The sequence below is a fragment of the Larus michahellis genome, chromosome 4 (assembly GCF_964199755.1).
Source record: "Larus michahellis chromosome 4, bLarMic1.1, whole genome shotgun sequence".
Lineage (NCBI taxonomy): Eukaryota > Metazoa > Chordata > Aves > Charadriiformes > Laridae > Larus > Larus michahellis.
This window is the reverse complement of record NC_133899.1, coordinates 17,743,733-17,763,097: the sequence shown is the minus strand read 5'-3', so window position 1 is coordinate 17,763,097 and position 19,365 is coordinate 17,743,733. Positions and strand designations below refer to the sequence as shown.

At 41.9% G+C, this 19,365-nt stretch overlaps 1 protein-coding gene across 5 annotated transcripts; it reads left to right on the top strand.

The window, feature by feature from the left end:
- The first annotated feature begins 220 nt into the window (after positions 1-220).
- On the top strand, positions 221-15,124 carry AKTIP (AKT interacting protein). Of its 5 annotated transcripts, none has more exons than XM_074583143.1 (11): positions 221-277; positions 3,400-3,490; positions 4,823-4,937; positions 6,270-6,475; positions 8,467-8,531; positions 8,619-8,719; positions 10,064-10,152; positions 10,226-10,324; positions 10,546-10,653; positions 11,344-11,404; positions 14,211-15,124. In XM_074583143.1, the coding sequence occupies exons 3-11, from the start codon at positions 4,896-4,898 to the stop codon at positions 14,316-14,318; spliced, it is 879 nt and encodes a 292-aa protein (XP_074439244.1). In that variant the 5' UTR covers positions 221-277; positions 3,400-3,490; positions 4,823-4,895; the 3' UTR covers positions 14,319-15,124. The 5 variants fall into 5 exon arrangements, with proteins under 5 accessions (XP_074439244.1, XP_074439242.1, XP_074439238.1 ...); XM_074583142.1 differs by lacking the exon at positions 221-277 and adding an exon at positions 290-397; XM_074583140.1 differs by lacking the exon at positions 221-277 and adding an exon at positions 293-397 and having other exon boundaries at positions 14,208-15,124.
- Positions 15,125-19,365: the final 4,241 nt, after the last annotated feature.

Below are 19,365 nucleotides of genomic sequence, written 5' to 3'. Positions count from 1 at the left end.
GTTTCTCTAAGCTCCAGCCCCAGCGCCTTCTTCCTGCTGGGAGAGTGACAGGTGCGTCACCCCCGCCCCATTGGTCCGCCCGCCCCGAGACGGACAGGCCTTCAGACCAATCCCCGGCCTCAGGGCGGAACCTTCGCGGCTGTGACAGGAGAGGAGTCGCCCTTCCTGCGTCACGGAGAGGGCGGTGGCTGTGATTGGTTGTGTTAGTCTCCGCCGCCCCGCCCCGCGTCAGCCCTCCCGGAAGGAACGGACGGCGATTGGCCGAGGGGAATGCCAGGTCCGGATGTGCAGTGCCAAGGGGCGGGCTTTAAATGGGGCAGCGGCGGGGGTAGAGGGGGAGCGGCGGCGGCGGGGCCTGGGCCGCGCGTGCAGCGGAGCGGCGGGAGCTTCGGTTCGGGTGAGGGAACGCGCGAGCGGGAGGGCGGCAGCGGCACCACAGCGTCGGGCCCGGCCCCGCCTGCCCGGGCGCGGTGCCCGCGGGGAGGAAGCGCCCGCCGGCGCGGGAGGGCGACTGAGGGCCCCGGCCGCGCTGAGGGGCGGCGGCGGCGGGTCGTCAGCCAGCGCCCTGCCGGGGCCTTCACCTGTCGCCGGGAGGGGCTAGGGCGGCGCCCGCCCGCTCGCCCCGTGCGGAGCGTCTGCCGGCCCCCTGCGTGAGGCGTCCCGCGGCCGCTGAGGGCCCTGGGGCGGGGGCCCGGCGGGCCTCTCTCCGCGTCCTCCCGAACGGCGGGGCACTGCCGCGGCCTCGGCGTGAAATGCCGCCGGGAATGTCAGGGGAGGGTTCACCCCGCTCGGGTCTGGGGAATTCCCAGAACTGATGTGTTTTCCCTGCTGTGACCCACCGGCCCCCCAGCTGGCGGATCCCTCTGGAAGCCCAGCCATCCCGAGAAACTCGGCAGGCCATCCCCTGTGTGCTTAAACCGGCAGCTCTTGTACAAGAGCTGGCTCCTCACAAGAGGTGCGTTAGGGGACTGAAGGCAGAGCAGCAGGTGTCGGTGTGAAAGGTGCGATCTGTCGGTGGAAGAAGAGTTGGCAAACAGGCTTGACTGGCCAGTGTTCCTGTTGGCTGCCAGCATTCCTTCAGCAGCTGCCGCCTTGTGCAGTGGGTTCAGGTGTAGGGTAGGGAAGTCCTTGGGTCCTAAGAAGATCAGGAGTATGGGTGCTGAGGAGGAATGTGTTCTGATGTAAACTGACAGAGTTGCTGGACAAAGGTGTAATAGTGTCGTGATCAACACGTATTGTTCTTCTCTAGTGCTCTGCCTCATCAGCTCTGTTGTTTCTTAGGGGTAGGAGTGGTTCCCTTCCTTTTTAGGTAGGGGATAAAATGCATAAAAGCATATATATATATTTATATTATAAGTTTATCCATTTTTTGCTTCTTGAGGAATTGTTTATGTATCCAGAAAATACTTAGAAAAGTGCTCTGTTCCAGGCAGGTGAAGTTTTTGTCAAATTGGTTTAGTGTGATATTTAATCTAATGCTGATGATGGGGGGAAAAATATGACACGTGATATGACAGGAGGTAAAAATAATAGAAGTAATCTTTAATGACAGTACCTGGCGTAGAGAAGGAAAAGGTGCAAAAGCAAAGTACTTAAAATTTTTGTTTTCATTAGTGATAAATTTTGTTTTTTGAAGTATTTTAGAGTGATGATAAAGTACTACATGAGTTTACACTTGCTCTGACAGATGTCATGTGTACCTCAGTGCTGGTGAACGTCAACATGAGGTTATGCTTGGTGGCAGGTGGCTTTCTTGGTCCAGGTGTGGTAGGACCTTAGTAATGCGGTGCTGTATAGAAGTTAGAAGGCCTTTCCAAGAAGCAGCATTTGAAATAATGTTTCTTCACAAGTTTGTGTTGTGTCTTTTTTTAGTTGCAGTTGTTGTGCTAGACGGAAAACATTATCGAAAAAGATAGCTATAAAAAGCCCATGTCAGGAGGACCGCTTAGTAGGGTTGCTGTTGCTTTCTATTCTTGAAGTAGTAGAAATTAGTAGAACATATTACTGAGTGGCACACTACTAAGCCGCCTCTTAATTGAGGCACTGTGAATGATGACTGTGAAAGGAGACAGGGTGGTTTTGAGTGTATTGGGTTCTTTTGGGAAGCTGATGGTCTCAGTAGTTACAGCACTATAAGCTGCCATAATGGTAGGTACCTTGTAGTAGATGGAATGACTAAACTGCCTAGAAATTCCGCTTAATGACATTGGGACTTGCCTCTCCTTATGTGCTGCAGACCGTCTGTGTAGTGAGAAGCAGGAAGAATGCTCTAATGTAAATATGCTGTTACTTGTTTTTTTTGTTTTTTTGTGTTTTTTTTTTTTAATTATTCTTGTGATTGAAGTAGGGTAGTAAATTGTGAGGTGAAGGTACTGGAGAGCATAAGCAATCACATGTATGTTTCCTGTACTGAAATCATTCTCCACTCCCATGTAGCATAGCTGGAAGGGAGTGAGTGATTTGAAATAAACAAACTCTTAAACACCTTGAAAGGCTTTTTAAATGACCCTCCTCTGGGAAGCTGGTACTCTGAGGTTATTAGTTTTCCATCATAAATAGTATTTTAGCAGGTGATTAAGACTGGAGACAAGAAGTCTGTTAATAAGTTTAGGACAACACCGTATATCACTTACTACTGGCAGGCAACTGGATAAAAGATCTCTGTGCAGGAGAATCTATGTAGCTTAACTAGAGGTAACATAATGTTTTATTTGGAGATATAAACTGTTCTTAATAGCCTGTAAACAGGCGTCTCTCTAATGAAAAGCTTTTCAACAAAGCTCAAAGTGTACTGAGATGCAGAGCTTCCTTCTGAAAGGTGGAGTCAGTGATTGAACTCCATCTAGCGCCAGTTATCAAGCTTCTAGATCGGTTCCCTGTTTCACTGGTAATAGGTTAGGCTGTTTTTTGCGTACATGTCTCATTCTTTGTCCTGTTCAGCTCCTGCATCTCATATCTCTGGTTCTGGAATAATGCAATTTATATTATTTAGTCTTAAAAAACACCAGCCCAAACCAAACAAACCAAGAAAAAAGTTCCACCCAAACCCCATAATTATTCCAGATTCCAGCTAATTGTCTTCCAACCTGTACCTCAGCTTCCAGCACTTTTCTCTGTTGTCAAAGCCATAGCACTCAGGTGCTCTCTTTGTGCGTCAGTTCCTCCACCCTCTGGTTCCAGTGAAGTTTCCTGAGGAAACGTCTTGTACCTTCCTCGCCAAGCGTCTTCCTATCTTCCTTAGTCTGACTGAGTTTCATGGAAGAGAAGAGGCCGATGGCATAGCCCTCTGGCATGGCTCTGCTTTCCAGACAGGAGATAGGGAAAAGTGAAAACATCTTCTCCCTGCTATCACAGGGCATGCCGCAGCACAGTAACCGTGCTTTGACTTTCTGTTTTCAGTGGCTCAGAATGATGTGAGACTCTTTGGCTGCTGAAGAGGAAAAATATCTGGAGGAATCATGTGTACCGGAATGTTTGAGATGATTTTGGGGTGGGGAAATTAATTAATTTTCATTACTTTTCTGCATGGTGCTTGCATTTTTTGAATGCTTGGCTGCTATACAGTCTGGAAGGATACCTGTGATTTGATATCAATGTTGCTTTTAAAAATTTACCGTTGCTAAGCTTTCTTTGGATAAATCCTCTGGCTTATTTTTTTTTTCTTTTAACAATGTGAGCATTTCTTTTCCTTTTAGGAAGATTTTTGATCATAATATTACCGTTTAGTGTATAAACTAACCAAAGCAGTGGGTGATCAGGTGGTGCCTCCTTACTGGAGAAAAACTTAGTGTTGACCACAATAGAAGCCTGTGCCATTTTCTCTTGTTTCTCTTACATCCTATGAATTGCCTTGGTCAATGTTGTACAACTTTCTATTAAAGAAATTGAGTAAAGTGAATTCCCTTGAAACCTTAGTTAATATAGCCAGAAATGGGGAGGTGGGTATGGAAAGGGAAACTAGGACAACTGGGCGGGGGGGGGGGGAAGAGAGCAGAAATAGGCTATGCTAGACAAGAGAGTTGTGGATAAGAGTTCTTGTGTAAACAATAGCAAGACTTTAAAAAAAAAAAAAAGAGAGAGTGAGAGAAAAACAAGGACATACACAGTAGATGACACACTGAAACTCTAAATAATGCTGAAGTCTTTGTTATTGAACTGCTGATCTAAAGAGCACTAAGCCTTAGTGCTCATAATGAAATCATTAAATAAGCTACAGAAAAACTTCTGTGTTCTGTGGCTTTGTCTATTCCTGGTGGTGTTCCAAAGCAGACGAAAACAAAATGACACATAGATGATGCAAACTCAATGGGAGGATCATCTCTTTTACTGGGAATGGCAGAGATTTGTTCAAACTTGGAGTGCTTCAGAAACATGCAAAGTCCGCACTGTATGCGAGGGGCATCACTTAACCATGCTACAGAGTAAGCCATTCTAGTACTGGCTCGTGCTGATCTGAAATGATGAAGTGATAACTTTTTAATATTTGCCTGTGTAGAGGATCTTTTTTGCCTGTGCTGAGCCAATAGATGGTCTCTTTTTTCCAGTTGGCAAGACAAAGCGTAGAATACAGAACTTACTTTCTAGCAGAAAGAAGGCAGGGATTCATGCACAAAAATTGTTTCATAGACAACTATATTATTGTGCTGGTGTCTGATATGTAATAGAATTTTGGCAATTTTAGCTATTGTCAGTCTTAACTACAAGAATTTTTCTTCTGCAGTCAGCTTTATATTTTTATAAGTTCAGAATTGGATCTGAATCCTGTTTGTATATTAAGTCTTGTTTATCTGTTAGAATGCATATTCATTCTATCTATTTTTAGGGTATAAACCAGAGAGGCCCAAGGACACTCTGAAGACACTGAAAAGCTGCATCCTTTGTTTGGAATACGCGTTATGAACCCTTTCTGGAGCATGTCTACAAGTTCTGTGCGCAAGGTAGATATTTAATGAATGGATGCCATAAGGTCTTAACGTGCATTGAGGGGTGGTAGCAGTTCTGGAAAAGACCATCAAACAATCTACAAATGCAGTTGGAGTGTGTGTTTTATGATGAGGATTGTGATAATCTTCAATGAAAGTGTAAACTAGCTTTGAGCTGCATTAGCTGGAATGTGCCTGTTGATGGAGTCTGCCCCAGAATTTGTTTACTTTTCTTATCTGAAGCATCTTTGAGTAGGAAAGACGGAACAAACTTGTTCAAATGGTTGAAGCACTTGTTTCTTAGGACATTTGTTTAATGTCATATGTAGAACTTAGCCAGGTATTGCATGTGCAGTCAGTGTTGACAAAACTGCACCTCCATAATGCTATTGCTACTCTGTATTGTGTGTATAAAAGCATGATAGTTCTCAGGTTAATCCCTTCTCAGGTGTTCAGTGCCAGGGCAAATTATGTAACTTTGTTGATGACGCTTGTGACATACGTATTGTTACTGATCCAAGTCTCAAGCGCTTCGAAACAGTATAGACTAAGTCATGTCTTTAGTTTCACCACAACAAGCCTAATCACAAGTGTGTAGCCTGCAGATTTGTCTTGGCAGTCTACAGAATGATTTTGAGGTCTGTACACGATGTAGCAGTGACCAATTAAGTAGAAAAGCTTTTTTGTTTTGTTTTTTTTCTTTTTTAATAAAATACAGCATAAGCATAAAAAGGTTACTATAGCAAAACTGTTTAAACTGGGCTTGATGTCACTGCTAAACAGTGATTCCCCCACAGTGGGAATGCACTATATGATCGGTTCCAAGTGGGATGTTGGTGTGTTAAGCACAGGCAGGAAGTGAAATACGTTAAGTTTTCTGTAGAAAGTTCTTGTTTCATCTCAGCTTTACTACACTAGTTTTAAAGACTCTTTGAAGTCTAGAACACAAGGATGCTTGTCAGTGGAAATGATTTATCGTGGTGCACTGTGTGCTAGAAATAGATTGACTTCTAAGCTGATGTTATATACTATCTGGTTCCAGTTTCTAAATGAATGTAAGCCTCCTTAAGCATTTGTCCTAATCTGCAGATTTCCTATCCATCATTGATTACTTCTGTACTTGTAGGCTAGGTTTGATTGAATAAAAGTCTATTTAAAAACAAACCCCAAAAAGACACCACCCCCCCACCCACAAGCAATAGAACACCAAAACCCAAGATATGTTTGTTTCATTGGCCAAACTTCTAATTACCAAGTTTGGGATTAAACCTATGTTAAAATATGTTCATATATTAAATGCTTATGAAATATGACCTGTAATGTCATAGCTATCTTTTAATCTAACAGAGACCTGACGCTGATGAGAAAACTGTGAGTGGAGAGCTGCGAACCAGTCCTCTACGAGCCTCTACAAAGAAACAGTTGCCTTCTATTCCAAAGAATGCTGTGCCAATAACAAAACCTGTTTCCCCTGCCACGTCGTCCCAGTCAACAAATGGAACACATGCTTCTTATGGGCCTTTTTATCTGGAGTATTCCCTCCTTGCAGAATTGTAGGTTTTCACTTTTTTTTTTCTTTTTTAGGTGACTGGGCTTATGCTTCAATGGGAAGAAAAAATGCACAGAGATCTAATTCTTGCATGGTGCCTTTGCCTTAGTCCTTGAAGAAGGCAGTCAAACTTAAGTCTCACAAAATTCTTTTTCTAGAGCAGCAGTCTTTATCTCTTGAGGTAGCAGGGAAGAGGAGAATGAGATGAGGGTGTGTTTAGGTGTGGTTCTCTGAATTCATGTATTTTTCAGTCTTCAAGTAAACAGATTTTGGGTTTAGGCATCCTGACCAGTGGCCCTAATAGCTTTTTCATCAGAAATACCAAATTTTTGAACCAAATATTAAAATAGAAGGAAGTAAATGTCTAGTGGGAATATGGTTGTGAATGTATGGTACTGTCTAATGGAGTTTAGGATGTGGGAGCTTCCTTCAGTTGTTACATGGAACGCTTGAACACCACCTGATATGGCTTATTAAATGGATATTAGGAAGACTATATTCTTTCCTGTCTTTCAGTGATATTTAACATGAAATTTATGAGGGAGGAGTTAGTGTGATTTAAATAGGTTTCCTTGGATCAGTTGCGTTTGATCCAATCTAGTGATTTGTAGGCTACTGTGGGAGCATACAAATCTCTTATTTGTCTGCAAAACTTACTCGTTATGTAAAGTTACATAAACTATTCTCTGCTACAAAGCTGAAGGGACTTCCTCTGTAATAGACGTACTGGATTCTCAAGTATGTAGAGCCCTTTGGAATGAAATCCCTGGAGTCCTTATGCAACACTGACTCTCAGTTCTTGCATTTAACTATTAAATTGAAAGTGAGACCTCTCAAAACTTTTTTTTTTTTTTCAGGGAATTGACCCTGACTTCTTAGTTCAGGAAATTTGTTTTTCTTCTGCAACATGCAAAAACATATTGGTATCATAATGTGAACTCCTCTTGTTTAACAAGTACGTTATTAGGGAAATAATAATGAAAATTATGGAAATCATAAGCAGAGAACTGTGTTAATGTTTTGCTTTAATATTATTGTTTATTTGTGTACACATGAGGAGTTCAGTTTACTGGGCCTATATGCCAAGTAACTGGAAAACCTATGAAGTGAATAATTCGGTTTATCATTTATAGTGTTCAGTAGAATCTGCATACCGTACAACTACAGCTGCTAGCAACTTCTTCTGTTTGTTGATTTAAAAAACAGTAAAAATAGCACATTTTGCCCCGCTAGTACGGTTGATTATCAAATGGACTTTCCTAAAAGGCAAAGGGAGAGATAGAAACTCTTTTCATAATGCACTGATCATTGATGACTGAAGATGATGGCTGGATTATCGTCTCAAGAAGTGAGATAGCAAATAAGTGCAAGTTGGGAAAATGACTTGGTCCATCCTGTTAATGAGATGCCTCGAATCACTCGGTTCAGCTTTCTAAGATACCCTGCTTCTTGCCTGTCTTTTTTTATTCTCTGTTACTTTGTTTTGTCAGTTGCCACTGTAATTTCAGTTTGATCTGCAGCATAGTTTTATCTAAAACTGAAAAACTACTTGTTTAAAATTGAAGTTAAAGCTTTGGTCACATTTCAGAATTAACCACAATTGACTGCAAGTCTGCATTCAGAATGACTTAATTGCATTTCTTTTTTTTCCTTCTTTACTTTGAAACTGGGCATTTGGTAGAAAAGTGGAAATTTCAGTACTGACATGCATTAAATGCATTCTGCTTTCCTGTTTACAGTTTTATCTGGAGAAATAATGTTTCCCATTAGTAACTCTTTAAGTGGAGGGGTAGGAAGAGCAAGAGTGAAAGAATTTGGTTTCACTAGTTTTCTGCCGCCTCCTTCTGTGGGGAATCTGCCCTTGGGAACTGATTGTAAGTTTGCGAAGAAGTCCCTTGTTAAGCTATTGGCAATACGTTTTGAGTTCATTGTTGTCAACTTGCTGTAGGTGTAGTGTGGTTGTGGAGCTGTTCTAAATACTGATTTTAATTGCAGTACCTTGGTTGTAAAGCAGAAATTGCCAGGTGTCTATGTGCAGCCATCTTACCGATCAGCATTAAGTAAGTTTAAACTTAACTTTTATTTTTTCATATATATGTTATTTTTTTCTTAAATTCTTTCACTCAAGCAAACTTTCTCACTTGCAGTGTGGTTTGGTGTAATATTCATAAGACATGGGCTGTACCAGGACGGTGTGTTTAAATTTACTGTCTATATTCCTGATAATTACCCAGATGGAGACTGCCCGGTAAGTGGTTGTGTGTGTCTTGGATTTTTATTGTTTTCTGGTGTTTTAAGTATGACTTTTTGTTAAAGCTAACGTAGCTTCTCGTTTCCTTAAACTAGTTTTGTTCAATTGGCTGGGCTCGTTTGCGATGTCTTGTACATATTTCCTAGCATCTGTGGAAGAATCATGTTACTCTGAATACTGAGGCTGGTGTAGAGTGAATTTCATGAGGTTAAACGCATTAGAGTATTAAGTAATCAGACAGTTTTTTACCTCAGCTCTTGATCTGCTACTTCCTTGGCAAGGAAGTTAACATTCAAACACTTATAAAGAAGTATCCAAATTCTGAGTAGCAATATAGTGGAACATAAAATCCAGGCACCTGTGCTGGGCTTGCTGTAGTACTGCAGGATTTCTTGCACGTCTCTCTTCTGAATTACGTAGAAATACTAAAAGAAATACTCTTTTAGAAATAACTAAAAGAGTTTGAGGAGAAAGTTGGTGAAACAGAGGGAGAGGGAGATAGATAGTATGGTGTTACCTTCCATCTCTGCTTTTTGTTTTTCTCTTTAGGGAAAAGTATCCAAATCATTACATCAATTAAAAAATAAAAATAATAAGAAAATAATCTTGTGGCAGTCTGACTCTCAGGGCAGAGCAGCCAGTCCACTTGGCCAAATGTCTTTAAGAGGAAGACTGGGGGATGGGTCTGTGTAACTGCTGTAGCTGAGGACAAGTTGCTATGTCAGGAAGCTGTCTGCTTGGTGTCAAGTTTTGTGTAAAGCTATCGTCTTTAGAAGGACAGATATAGTAGGAAACAGTTTCTTACAAAGGTTAGGCTTCGGTATCTCTCGTACAGCCGTCATTCTTTTGTGAGCGTAGGGCTTCTGGTTGAAACCAAGTTTTCTTTTGGAAGAATGCACAAACACCAGAGGAAATTAGCTATACAGAACTGAAGACAGTATGGTGTCACTGCACAGTTCACTTAAAAATGAGTAGGATAAAAAAAGTATTCATTGTAGCTCAAGTATGTAAAAAGCTTTCAGTCGCAAATAGCTAAACCAGAAAAACTCCTTTAATCTGATCTTATCTGATATTCTTACCTGTGTTGGCACTAGTGCTTGTGCAGTTAGCTGGATTAGTTTCCTGATTTGGTGATAAGCACGTGAGAGAGGACAAGACCCTGCATGTAATGTGGGTGTGTTGGGTTACAGTTTCACAGCTGGCATAAATCATTTCAGATTGCTTTCTTTTAGTACAGTAACAATTAATTAGTCTTTGTAAGCAACATCTGACTGACCTTCACTCAGTGGTTTTAACACCAGGATTGAAGTTGTCATAATGAATTTCTTTTTTCTAATGCAGCGCTTGGTTTTTGATCTGCCTGTCTTCCATCCACTAGTGGATCCTTTATCTGGTGAACTGGATGTGAAAAGAGCATTTGCAAAATGGAGGTTAGTGGTAACATATTGATGTATAATTTGAAAGAAGTTTGTTCCTTTCTTCATTGTGCTTTATTCTTTTTAGGCGAAATCATAATCACATATGGCAAGTATTAATGTATGCTCGCAGAGTCTTCTACAAGATTGATACAACTAGTCCTCTGAACCCTGAGGCTGCAGTGCTGTAAGTATCTTCCATGCGTATAGACATGGTCTCGTAACAGATTTTTGCATAGACTTGCAGAAACAAGAGATTTGTAAAGTTGTTTATCAGTTCATGGTCTCTGCCTCCAGAGCTGGTTGCACTAGGAACTAAACTTGAGGCTTTGCCAAGTCTGTCTGTGCTTCTAGAGCAAACCTGTGCCTCCTTACAATTACTTAACATTACTTATTTCTCTCTTGCAGGTATGAAAAAGATATTCAGCTGTTCAAAAGTAAAGTGGTGGACAGTGTCAAACTATGCAGCAGTCATTTATTTGATCAGCCCAAAATAGAGGATCCCTATGCAATCATGTAAGTACCATGAGCAAATTTATCATGTCCTAATGTTTTGAGAAACAGTTTTGGTATAGTTGTTGATTTGAAGCCTTTTTCTGCCAAGTTGACTGACCTGCTTTTTCTTACATTTATAGCAATACTTTGAATATTCCTACCCTCATTTCCTTTCGTTTTAATGTTGAGAGAATCTTAAATATAATCACACTTGTGTTTACTGTTTTTCACTAAGCAACCAAGATTTAAAAAAAAAATATCAAAAAAGCCCCAAAACAAACAAAAAAGTGCCCCAAACACCCCACCTGCCTCAAGTAGTGATACTCGTGGAGTAAATATTGCATTCGGGTTTTCCTGAACTCAATTTTCATGACTGTAGCTTCAGTTGTACATTTTAAATGCTTTTAAACTTCATTGCCTGGGGGATGGCACAGTCAGCTCCGTAGTGAATGTGAGTTGCGTTTCATGTAGCACCTGCTGAATTGCCAGCTCTCATTGCAAACAAAAATGAAAACCTAAATGTTTCTTGTTGAAAAGATCCATGACGATTTGAATTTAGTTCTTATCTCTATGTTTTAACTCTGAAAACTCAGACTTGTAGTTTACTTGAAATTCAACAAACTAAACCAAGGAAAATTGCTGCTTTCTGCTCTGTCTATGCTGCCGTTTGCAAAAATGCAAAGTTAAGGGATAACTACACTTTCTCCATAGTTTTTCTCCATGGAATCCAGCTATACATGATGAAGCTAGAGAGAAGATGTTGACTCAGAAGGTATGGGCAAAGTCCAGATCCTCACTACAGTAAGGGTTTGTTGCCTGATAAGGAAAGAAAGGTTCTCTGTCTCTTTGTGATTAATATGTACTAGACAGACCTTATTCTACTCCCCTTCTGGATCAGCAGGCATGCTGAAACTGTTTTGGTCTCCTAATTAAGCAGTTATGTCACTGCTCTAACTTCAGTGTGTTAAGCAATTAATCATTTAGCCAGCTAGACAGCTTTGTTAGAACAGTTGTTGGCACACTTGGCAGACTTTTTTTTTAAGGGAGGGAAGGAGGGAAAAGAAGAGATCTGCTGACTGCCTATTAGCTTGTCCTGCACTTGTCATGGTAGTTACCACTTCTGCATAACCTCACAGTCCCCAACTTTTGTTCTCTTCTATTGAGAGATCTTTCATTACTGAACAAAGCTTTGGGGTGTTCTTCTCATTCCAAACCTTTTGAAGCAGCACAAGCAGAGTACATTGCTCACGTTGCTAATGCTGCTGATTTCTAATAAGACAATATCAGCTAATCAAACGGTGCTTGGAGTTACTTCTATCACAAAGCACTCCTACTGATATATGAACCAACACATTCTTGCTATAGCTTTCACATGAGTAACACCTTTGGTTTTGGGGTAGGGGGTGCTTGGGTTTTTTGTTTTTTTTGACTATTTCCTTGCACTTGACTAGAGCTGGCACACAGGAATTCTGGGTCTGCGCTGAGTGGCGTGACAAGTCAATCCACTTGCAGTGCCCAGGAATTCTGAAATGGTGGCTGGTATCTTTGCTGATCTGGCAAGGCACTCTGAGTGTATTAGGTAATGACTGGGGCTCCTTGCACTATCAGTGTGCTGTGACTTGCTGCTTTTTATGTAATTAAAAAAAAAAAAGAAATTTTTTTTTGTCAGTCCAAACTTCAGTCTTCCTCACTGCAAGCTTTAACTCATGTTCTTGCATGTCTTTTGGCAGGAATGAGATTTTTAGATTGGTCTTAATACAATATGCTGCCTGTAAGCTCAGTGTAGCAATGTTCCCAACTGCCAGAGTCACAGCAGGGCTTGAGGTGAGGTGGCCTTTCTCCAGCCTTAGAACACACAGGGAGACATTTTGATTAGATTCTAACTTCTTGATGTTCTTATGAAAACTTAAAAAATACTTTTGACTCTTTCTTCCCACACCCACTCCTCCTTCATTCTCCACCTCCTTCTTTCTTATCCTTTAAATCAAAGACCAGATGAGAAAGAACAGGTTGAGGCGCTTGAAATGGAAGCGATATGGTGTTGTCTGAGAGACTGATAGCAAACGTAATGCTAGTGATGACCTTTCTTTCATCTTTTTTCTTTGGAGATGTCTGTTAATTTCTTTTTAAGTGAAAACTAACATCTTCAGTAACTATTGCATGTATGGTACTTCAGTCGCTCAAGTATTCTGTTGATACCAGGAATGGCCAAACTTCTGTGCCTTAGGAGATTTGTTTCAAAATGTCAGTGTAGCTGAGAACATTCTTTTCCTTCCCTGTAAAAGGAAGTTCCCTAATCACGTATCTTGTCTTTCCTTTCTTCTGCAGTCCCGGGTCCTTGTTCATTACCCATGTAATTCCTATGCCTTGGGAAACAACTAGCCCATTCTGGAACTGTAGCCCAGGAAAGGCTGTGATGTCCCAGTTCCCTGCTGAGACTGTCTCAGTTCCCTGCTGAGCACATGGCGTTTGCTAGATAGTGTCCTGTGCTCAGCACGTGATAGGCAGGCGCCACTCTGCCAGGCTCAAGCCCAACCGATCCCTGTTGTCTGATGTGTTGTGGCAATTCTGTCACGCAGTGCTAACTTCTACACAAAACATGGGGAGGGACAGAAGCGCAGGTTCAGTTTTCTTGCTGACTTAATTTACTTTGTCAGTGGCTTCCCATCATATGACAAAGTCTACTCACATAATTATCCCTTTCTAGAACTTCATGTGTCATTCCAGGTTTGAAGTAGTTGGCATACAGGTGATCTGCTGAGCCTATAGCAGTGTGGAGGCAGGGCTAGTTCCTGTTTTGCAAAAAACCTGCGAGCTGCTCTGTTTCTTTGACCTGCTGGAGGAGGTAGCTAATTTACTGATCTTCTTAAACTACTTTAAGTTGCACCTTTCTCCCTCAACGTGAAGCTTTTTTGTTTTTTTTTTCTTCTAAATTGCAAGTCAGTCTCAAATGTTTGTTGCATTGTGTTGGGTAGAAATAGTTACAGTTCAAGCATTTAACTATGATAAATGCTCAGGGAAGGGAAGGACCGTCCTTGGAAAGCATTAAGAAACTCCATGGTCTATAGCAATGGTGTCAGTTTCTACTTTGGTATGTTAATGTGCATTCAGAAGCCTTCACTGGGGTGGAGTGCTCCTCCACGGTGTGCCCAGCACAGCAAAGTAGTGTGCTACAGTTATGTCGTCAGGCTAACGGCAGAAATGCTTTGATTTGGTTTGACACTTCTTTCTGCAGAACCAAGAAATTTGGCAAACAACAGTGTGGTCAGTGGTGCTGGGCCATGGCCTTCAAGCAAAAGGCACTATTCAAAGATTATCTTTTAATCTTTATGGTGTGATGGAGTAGCAGTACATGAACTAAGTCATTCAAACTCTCCTATAATGTCAGGGTTATTCTACGGATGCCACACACATTCACAAAAATTAAACTAGTAGCCATTTCACCATTCCTCTTTGAGGAGAGGAAATGATGCTAGCCTCTTCTACGCTTGTAAATGGATGGTATAATGGATGGGGAGGGACTTAAGAGCGTCTGGGGTGTCTAACAATTCTGACTTTAACTCTCTTCTGCCTAGAAGAAGCCAGAAGAGCAGCACTGCAAAAGCATGCATGTTTCTGGCCTGTCATGGGTAAAGCCGGGCTCAGTTCAGCCTTTCAGCAAAGAAGAGAAGACGATGCCTACTTAGCTCTTCTGGACTGTGGTGCACAAAACACTTTCTGTGGGTGGAGGGAATGTAATGGAGGGAGAAACGGCAAAGCAGCGGTTTCCTTCTTGACTACGGATTAGTAAAAGCTGAATGGTAGCAGTGACTCCAGTAAACCTGTTCAATGGATTACTGACTCTTAAAGTTTTACATATGCATTAGGTTTTAAAGGCTTGCCTGGAGTTTGGAAGTCTCTCGAACACTGCAGTACTTCTACCTGAAGACTGTGTAGGGTGGGTAATTCCTCAGGGCTCTGAAATGCCTGGAGGTTTTGGGTTGGTTTTTAAGCTTTTATTTTTTCCCTCCAGGAATAGCAATTTTTTTAAAAATCTTAAATTACTGGCAGAAATATTATCAGGAAATATGATGCCAGAGGTAAGCTGTGTTCATGTAAACTAATATAGCAGAGTTAAACACTATATTTAATGGTTTTAAATACTTTGGTTTCTATTGTAAATATATTAGGATTTGAAATTGTAAATAGATGGTTCATTGACTCCATTTAGCACTTTCCAGAGGTAAAGCTGGGGATGATGTATGATGTATTATTGGTTTGTAAATGGATATTGTCACTAAAGCGCACATCAGTCTGACGGGGTGAAAGCAGAATGTCAGGCTTGGTAGACTTTTTACATAAACACTAAAGTCAAAGCTTTTAATGGTGGTCTCTTGAGCTAATAAAGTCTTAGAGGATTTTAGATTCCCTAGGTGTCTAGGGGATTACTTAGGATAGCTTGACTAATGTGTGTTAATAGTGACATCTTAAAATAAAAAGAAACCGTGATCTAGCTTTTGTCCCTCTGTCTGTTGTAGACATTTAGCAAAGACTGGAACCAGAATGGAAGCACCTGGCTACATATGTACTTGCCTGCGTGTGTATTCAGGATGTTGTGTACTGATGAGACTGATTACATACGGTTTTGTTCCACATATGGGAAACCTTCCTAAAGCATGTGTGAGCTCAGGACAGCATCTTCTGCTTTTCACGAGAGTCTTCCTAATGTCATAGCCTTATCCTTGCCAAAGCATTTTGCTATCAAAAGCTGGGCTGCTTTTTCTTTGGCTCCTCATACCTGTGCTGATGGCATTAATGCAAACCCTGCTGTCTAGTAACAAGGAGTAGTGACTTCATAGATACAGATGATGTGGGGTGTGGTTTGGTTTTTGTGGGTTTTTTTTTGTCTTTTGTTTTTTTTTCTGACAAGCTAAATCCACTTGTCATATAACCTTTCCCTGTTCTTTTAGAGAACTACTTAGCTCTTAAGGAAATAGACAAAGACTTCACAAGTTATATGCTATCATACATCAAATCAAGCATACCAAATGCTTAATTTAATGTGCTGTTATGGATGACTTAAGTGATTTCTGTGCAGCACTTAACATTGTATAAATGAAGTACTTACTCTGTTTTAGGTAATGTTGAAATCGCTTGCGTGCTTGCTTGCTGTGTGACGTTGCTTTAAACCTTTTAAAGCTTCTGCCTTTGAGATACAGCGGTTTCCTGGGGCTGCCTGGAGTGTCCCTAGTACTGCTGGAATTCCTCTTCAGACTGAAGAATGCAGAGGGAGTGCAGAGAGCAAGGATGCTTTTTAAGGCAGAGAAGGAAGTGCATCCAAAGTCGCATTTCTTGGGGCCCTTTCCGCATCTTGTAAAGTGTCTGGTACCTATGTTCTTGACTAAATGCTAAATTGTTCTATCTAAACTTTAGTATATCCACTTATACTCTGTGTAGTAAGAGAAATATAATTGTCTCCTTCCTAAACAAATTCAAGGTTAAAGAGGAATTCTAAGCATAAGTGCTTCTGAGCAAGGTACTTGCAACTGAACTATTGTTTTCTGAAAGCTCTTGCAAAGGCTGTATGTGTGAGGTATGGGTCTATGGAAACAAAGACAGGCTCTGGTCGTGTGAATTAGTACAGCAGATTTAAACATATTTAATGGCTTTAAATGCGCTGTGGTTTTTTTTTTTATTGTACACTATATTGAAAGTGGTGGCTGAGTGCAGATCTTCCAAAAGGCTATTTTTGTCAAGGTGAGTCAGTCACCAGGTGAGATGTCTGTGACTTGGTATGCTTTCGTAGGGCAAGTAACTCAGTGAAAACTGGGTTTCTGCTGTCTTCAACACAAATCTGTCTCCTCTAGCTCAGCTCTCAGTCCAGCTTTGTTATGAGGCTGAGAAGGGGCATTAAGGTAATGTTATTTTTCTGAAAAAACATGTTACAAAAATAAATTGTTAAGTCCTGTCTTCAGATCAAAAACTTTGAGGAGAGTGCAAAATTCTGAATTGCCACTTTGGTTTATGTACTCTTTTCTATAGTAGGAACATTCTACCTTTTTATTTGAAGATGGTTTTTCTAACATTGGTTTTGCATTCTTTGTCTTGCATGCTAAAGTTATTTTGTGAGAACAGGACCTGAATGGCAGATAGCTGTAACCCTTTTGTAATTTTTTACATGTATAGAAAAGAAGGAAAAACCTGTGGATCTTGGAAGAAGGCAAGTGATTCTCACTGCTGTGCCTGTTGTCAGTTCTGTGATATGTGCAGAAAGACTTTTGTCCTTCTCTCTCTTCCTTACCCACCATGGGGAAGCAGAAGGAAGCGGAAACCTTGTGGAGCAGTAGCTTAGTGCCACAGCTGTTCCTTGAAAAGCTAGTGAGTAACAGTGCTAGAGCACGTGTGCGTGTATGTGCACGCATGTGGTTTTCCTCCTGTGTGAGCATAGAAACTTCCCTGATTCAGTGATCCTTGGGAAACTACTGCCAGTGTAAAACTGGGGTTTGAACCTTAATTTTTCAGCCTTTCAAGACAAAGAATGTCATTCTTACCCTGTGTTGCCAGCCACAGAAGCTGTCTGGCCCCCCTCCGTGGGTGAGAGGGGGTCGGGAGGCTGTGTGTGCCCGCTCCCAGGTGCGGTGTGTTACCAGAGGTGGCAGGTTAAGGGTGTGCTGGCAGCACCTGTGGTGTCTCTGGGGCCAGTGTGGCCATGGGCAGCTCTGCGGGCCCCATGCAGCTCTGCACACAGCTCCTGGCTTCATCTCCCACCATGGATCTTCATCTCCCTGGGATCTTCAAAGAGATTGAAGACCGTGTCCACCGCTCATGGAAAAGGGTGAGTGATCTCACTGCTGATCTGCTCCTTTGGGCGGGAGGCAGGGCGGGATGGGGGGAGGTGGAACCAGTGCCTTGCTCAGCCTCCCTCCTCCTGTACCAGGAAAAAAAGCTCATAGGTGGTGCAGGACAGGGCTGTGACCGTGTCTGTAATGTGGGACTTCAGTTGTTTTCTGCCTCAAGTACTGCTGAAATGCTTGGGAGAAGCAAAGGCCTTGAGTGCCCAGGGACATGGGCTGGGGCTACAGACTTGAGGCTGAAGAATGTTTCTTTTGTTGCTGGCCTACCTTTGTCTTGCTTTTTGTGCAGCCAATTGTTACTTAAAAAGAAAAAAATTCTTCACGATGTTTCTGGCTTTTTTTATTTGCATTCTAGGGAACAGATTTCTGATAATCTCAAATACGCATTCATTCGATTTGGCTCCATCCTCCATGTCACGTGCCACTGGTCGTTAACCTTTCAAACAAATACATGGCTTTAGTCAAACACGACCCTGCTGTTGAGCAGCTTGCTTTCAGTCGTGCTTTTCTGTGGGGAAGTCTCTGGAAGGGGGTTTGGCGCAGTTAAGTGGACTTTAACGCGGTGTTGGACTTGTAAAAGCTTGTGAGAGAAACAGCCAGCTTCCTCAAAACCCAGTAGAAAGGAAAAAGAGGTGGCTCCATGTTGCTTACCTCGGTCAGCTTTCTCCTCGGTGTGGCATTAATGCCCCCATTAGCCTCTGTATCCCAGACAGCAGGCAGGTTATGAGGAATTGCAAGTGCCTTGGGATTGTCAAATGCCTGTTCGGAGTTTGCAATAGCAAAGAAAAATGGAGGAACTGATTTGAAAGCTGCGCTTGTGTTGCCTGGAAAGTGGTGATGTGTTTTTTCTCCCAAGGAAAGCAGGTGGGGAGAGTTTTTGAGGGCTACTGCACTGGCTGTGGGTGTAGCTACTAAAGTGCTGTGAACATTATTCTGTTGCTGCTGTTGTTTCTCTTACAGTTTTCTTGGGAAGGCTGAAATTGAAATGTAAATGCTTCAGGTTTAGCATTAGAAAAGTTTAGTTAAAGGACTGTTGTGTGAAGCAGCACATGGGCCTGGCGTTGTGACTGAGCGCGATGTGCCGGCTGGGCAGGGAGACAGAACTGGAGTCTTAAATAGGAGCGTGATAGTTCCTCTCTATTTATTTTCGTGATTATTCAGAAGCCTTTGTAATAAATCACTGACTTGCAAATTTCCTAAACCACTTAGGTGAAGGACTTGCGTAGAAGTTTAATCCCTTCTAATCTTGGGATGCTCTTTCATCTCAGCGTCAGTCAGCTGGGTAGGTGCAGGACGGGGTTCCTGCTGCTGCGCGGAGCAGCAACGCGACCGCATCCCCACGCTCAGTGATGGGGGGAGTTAAATATGGAGCAAATCCTGGTAATTGTTACCTAATGGCAGCTCAGAGACCGCGCGGCTCTTGGTTTATTTGTCTGATTGTTGCTGGGGTTTAGAAAAAGCCACAGTTAAAGACCAGTAAAAACAATGACAGGGAAGAACGGTAGAATGATGTAGTAAAAATGATGGTTGGTTGAGTAAGTTTTGTTTATCTTTGAGCTGTTACGGACCTCTGTAGGTCTGGGGAGTAGGTTGGATTGCTCTAAGCTAAATCCATGCTAATAGCAGTTTGCTGAACAGAAAATAATTTTATTTATTTAAAGAATGCTGAATTTTGTTTAGTTTGGAATGAATAATTGGATCGTCCCTTTTTTTTTTTTTTTCAGGTTGAGAGGGGGAGAGAACACTAACTATGTCTTCTGTAATCGGATTTGTGTATTAAAAGAAGCTGTTCCAGGAGCAAGGTTAGGCGAATGAGGAGTGACAGGATACCACTGGCATCAATTCCTGTCTCCTGAATTCAGCTGTCATCTTTCCTAGTACAGGTATATAGTTTAGTGGA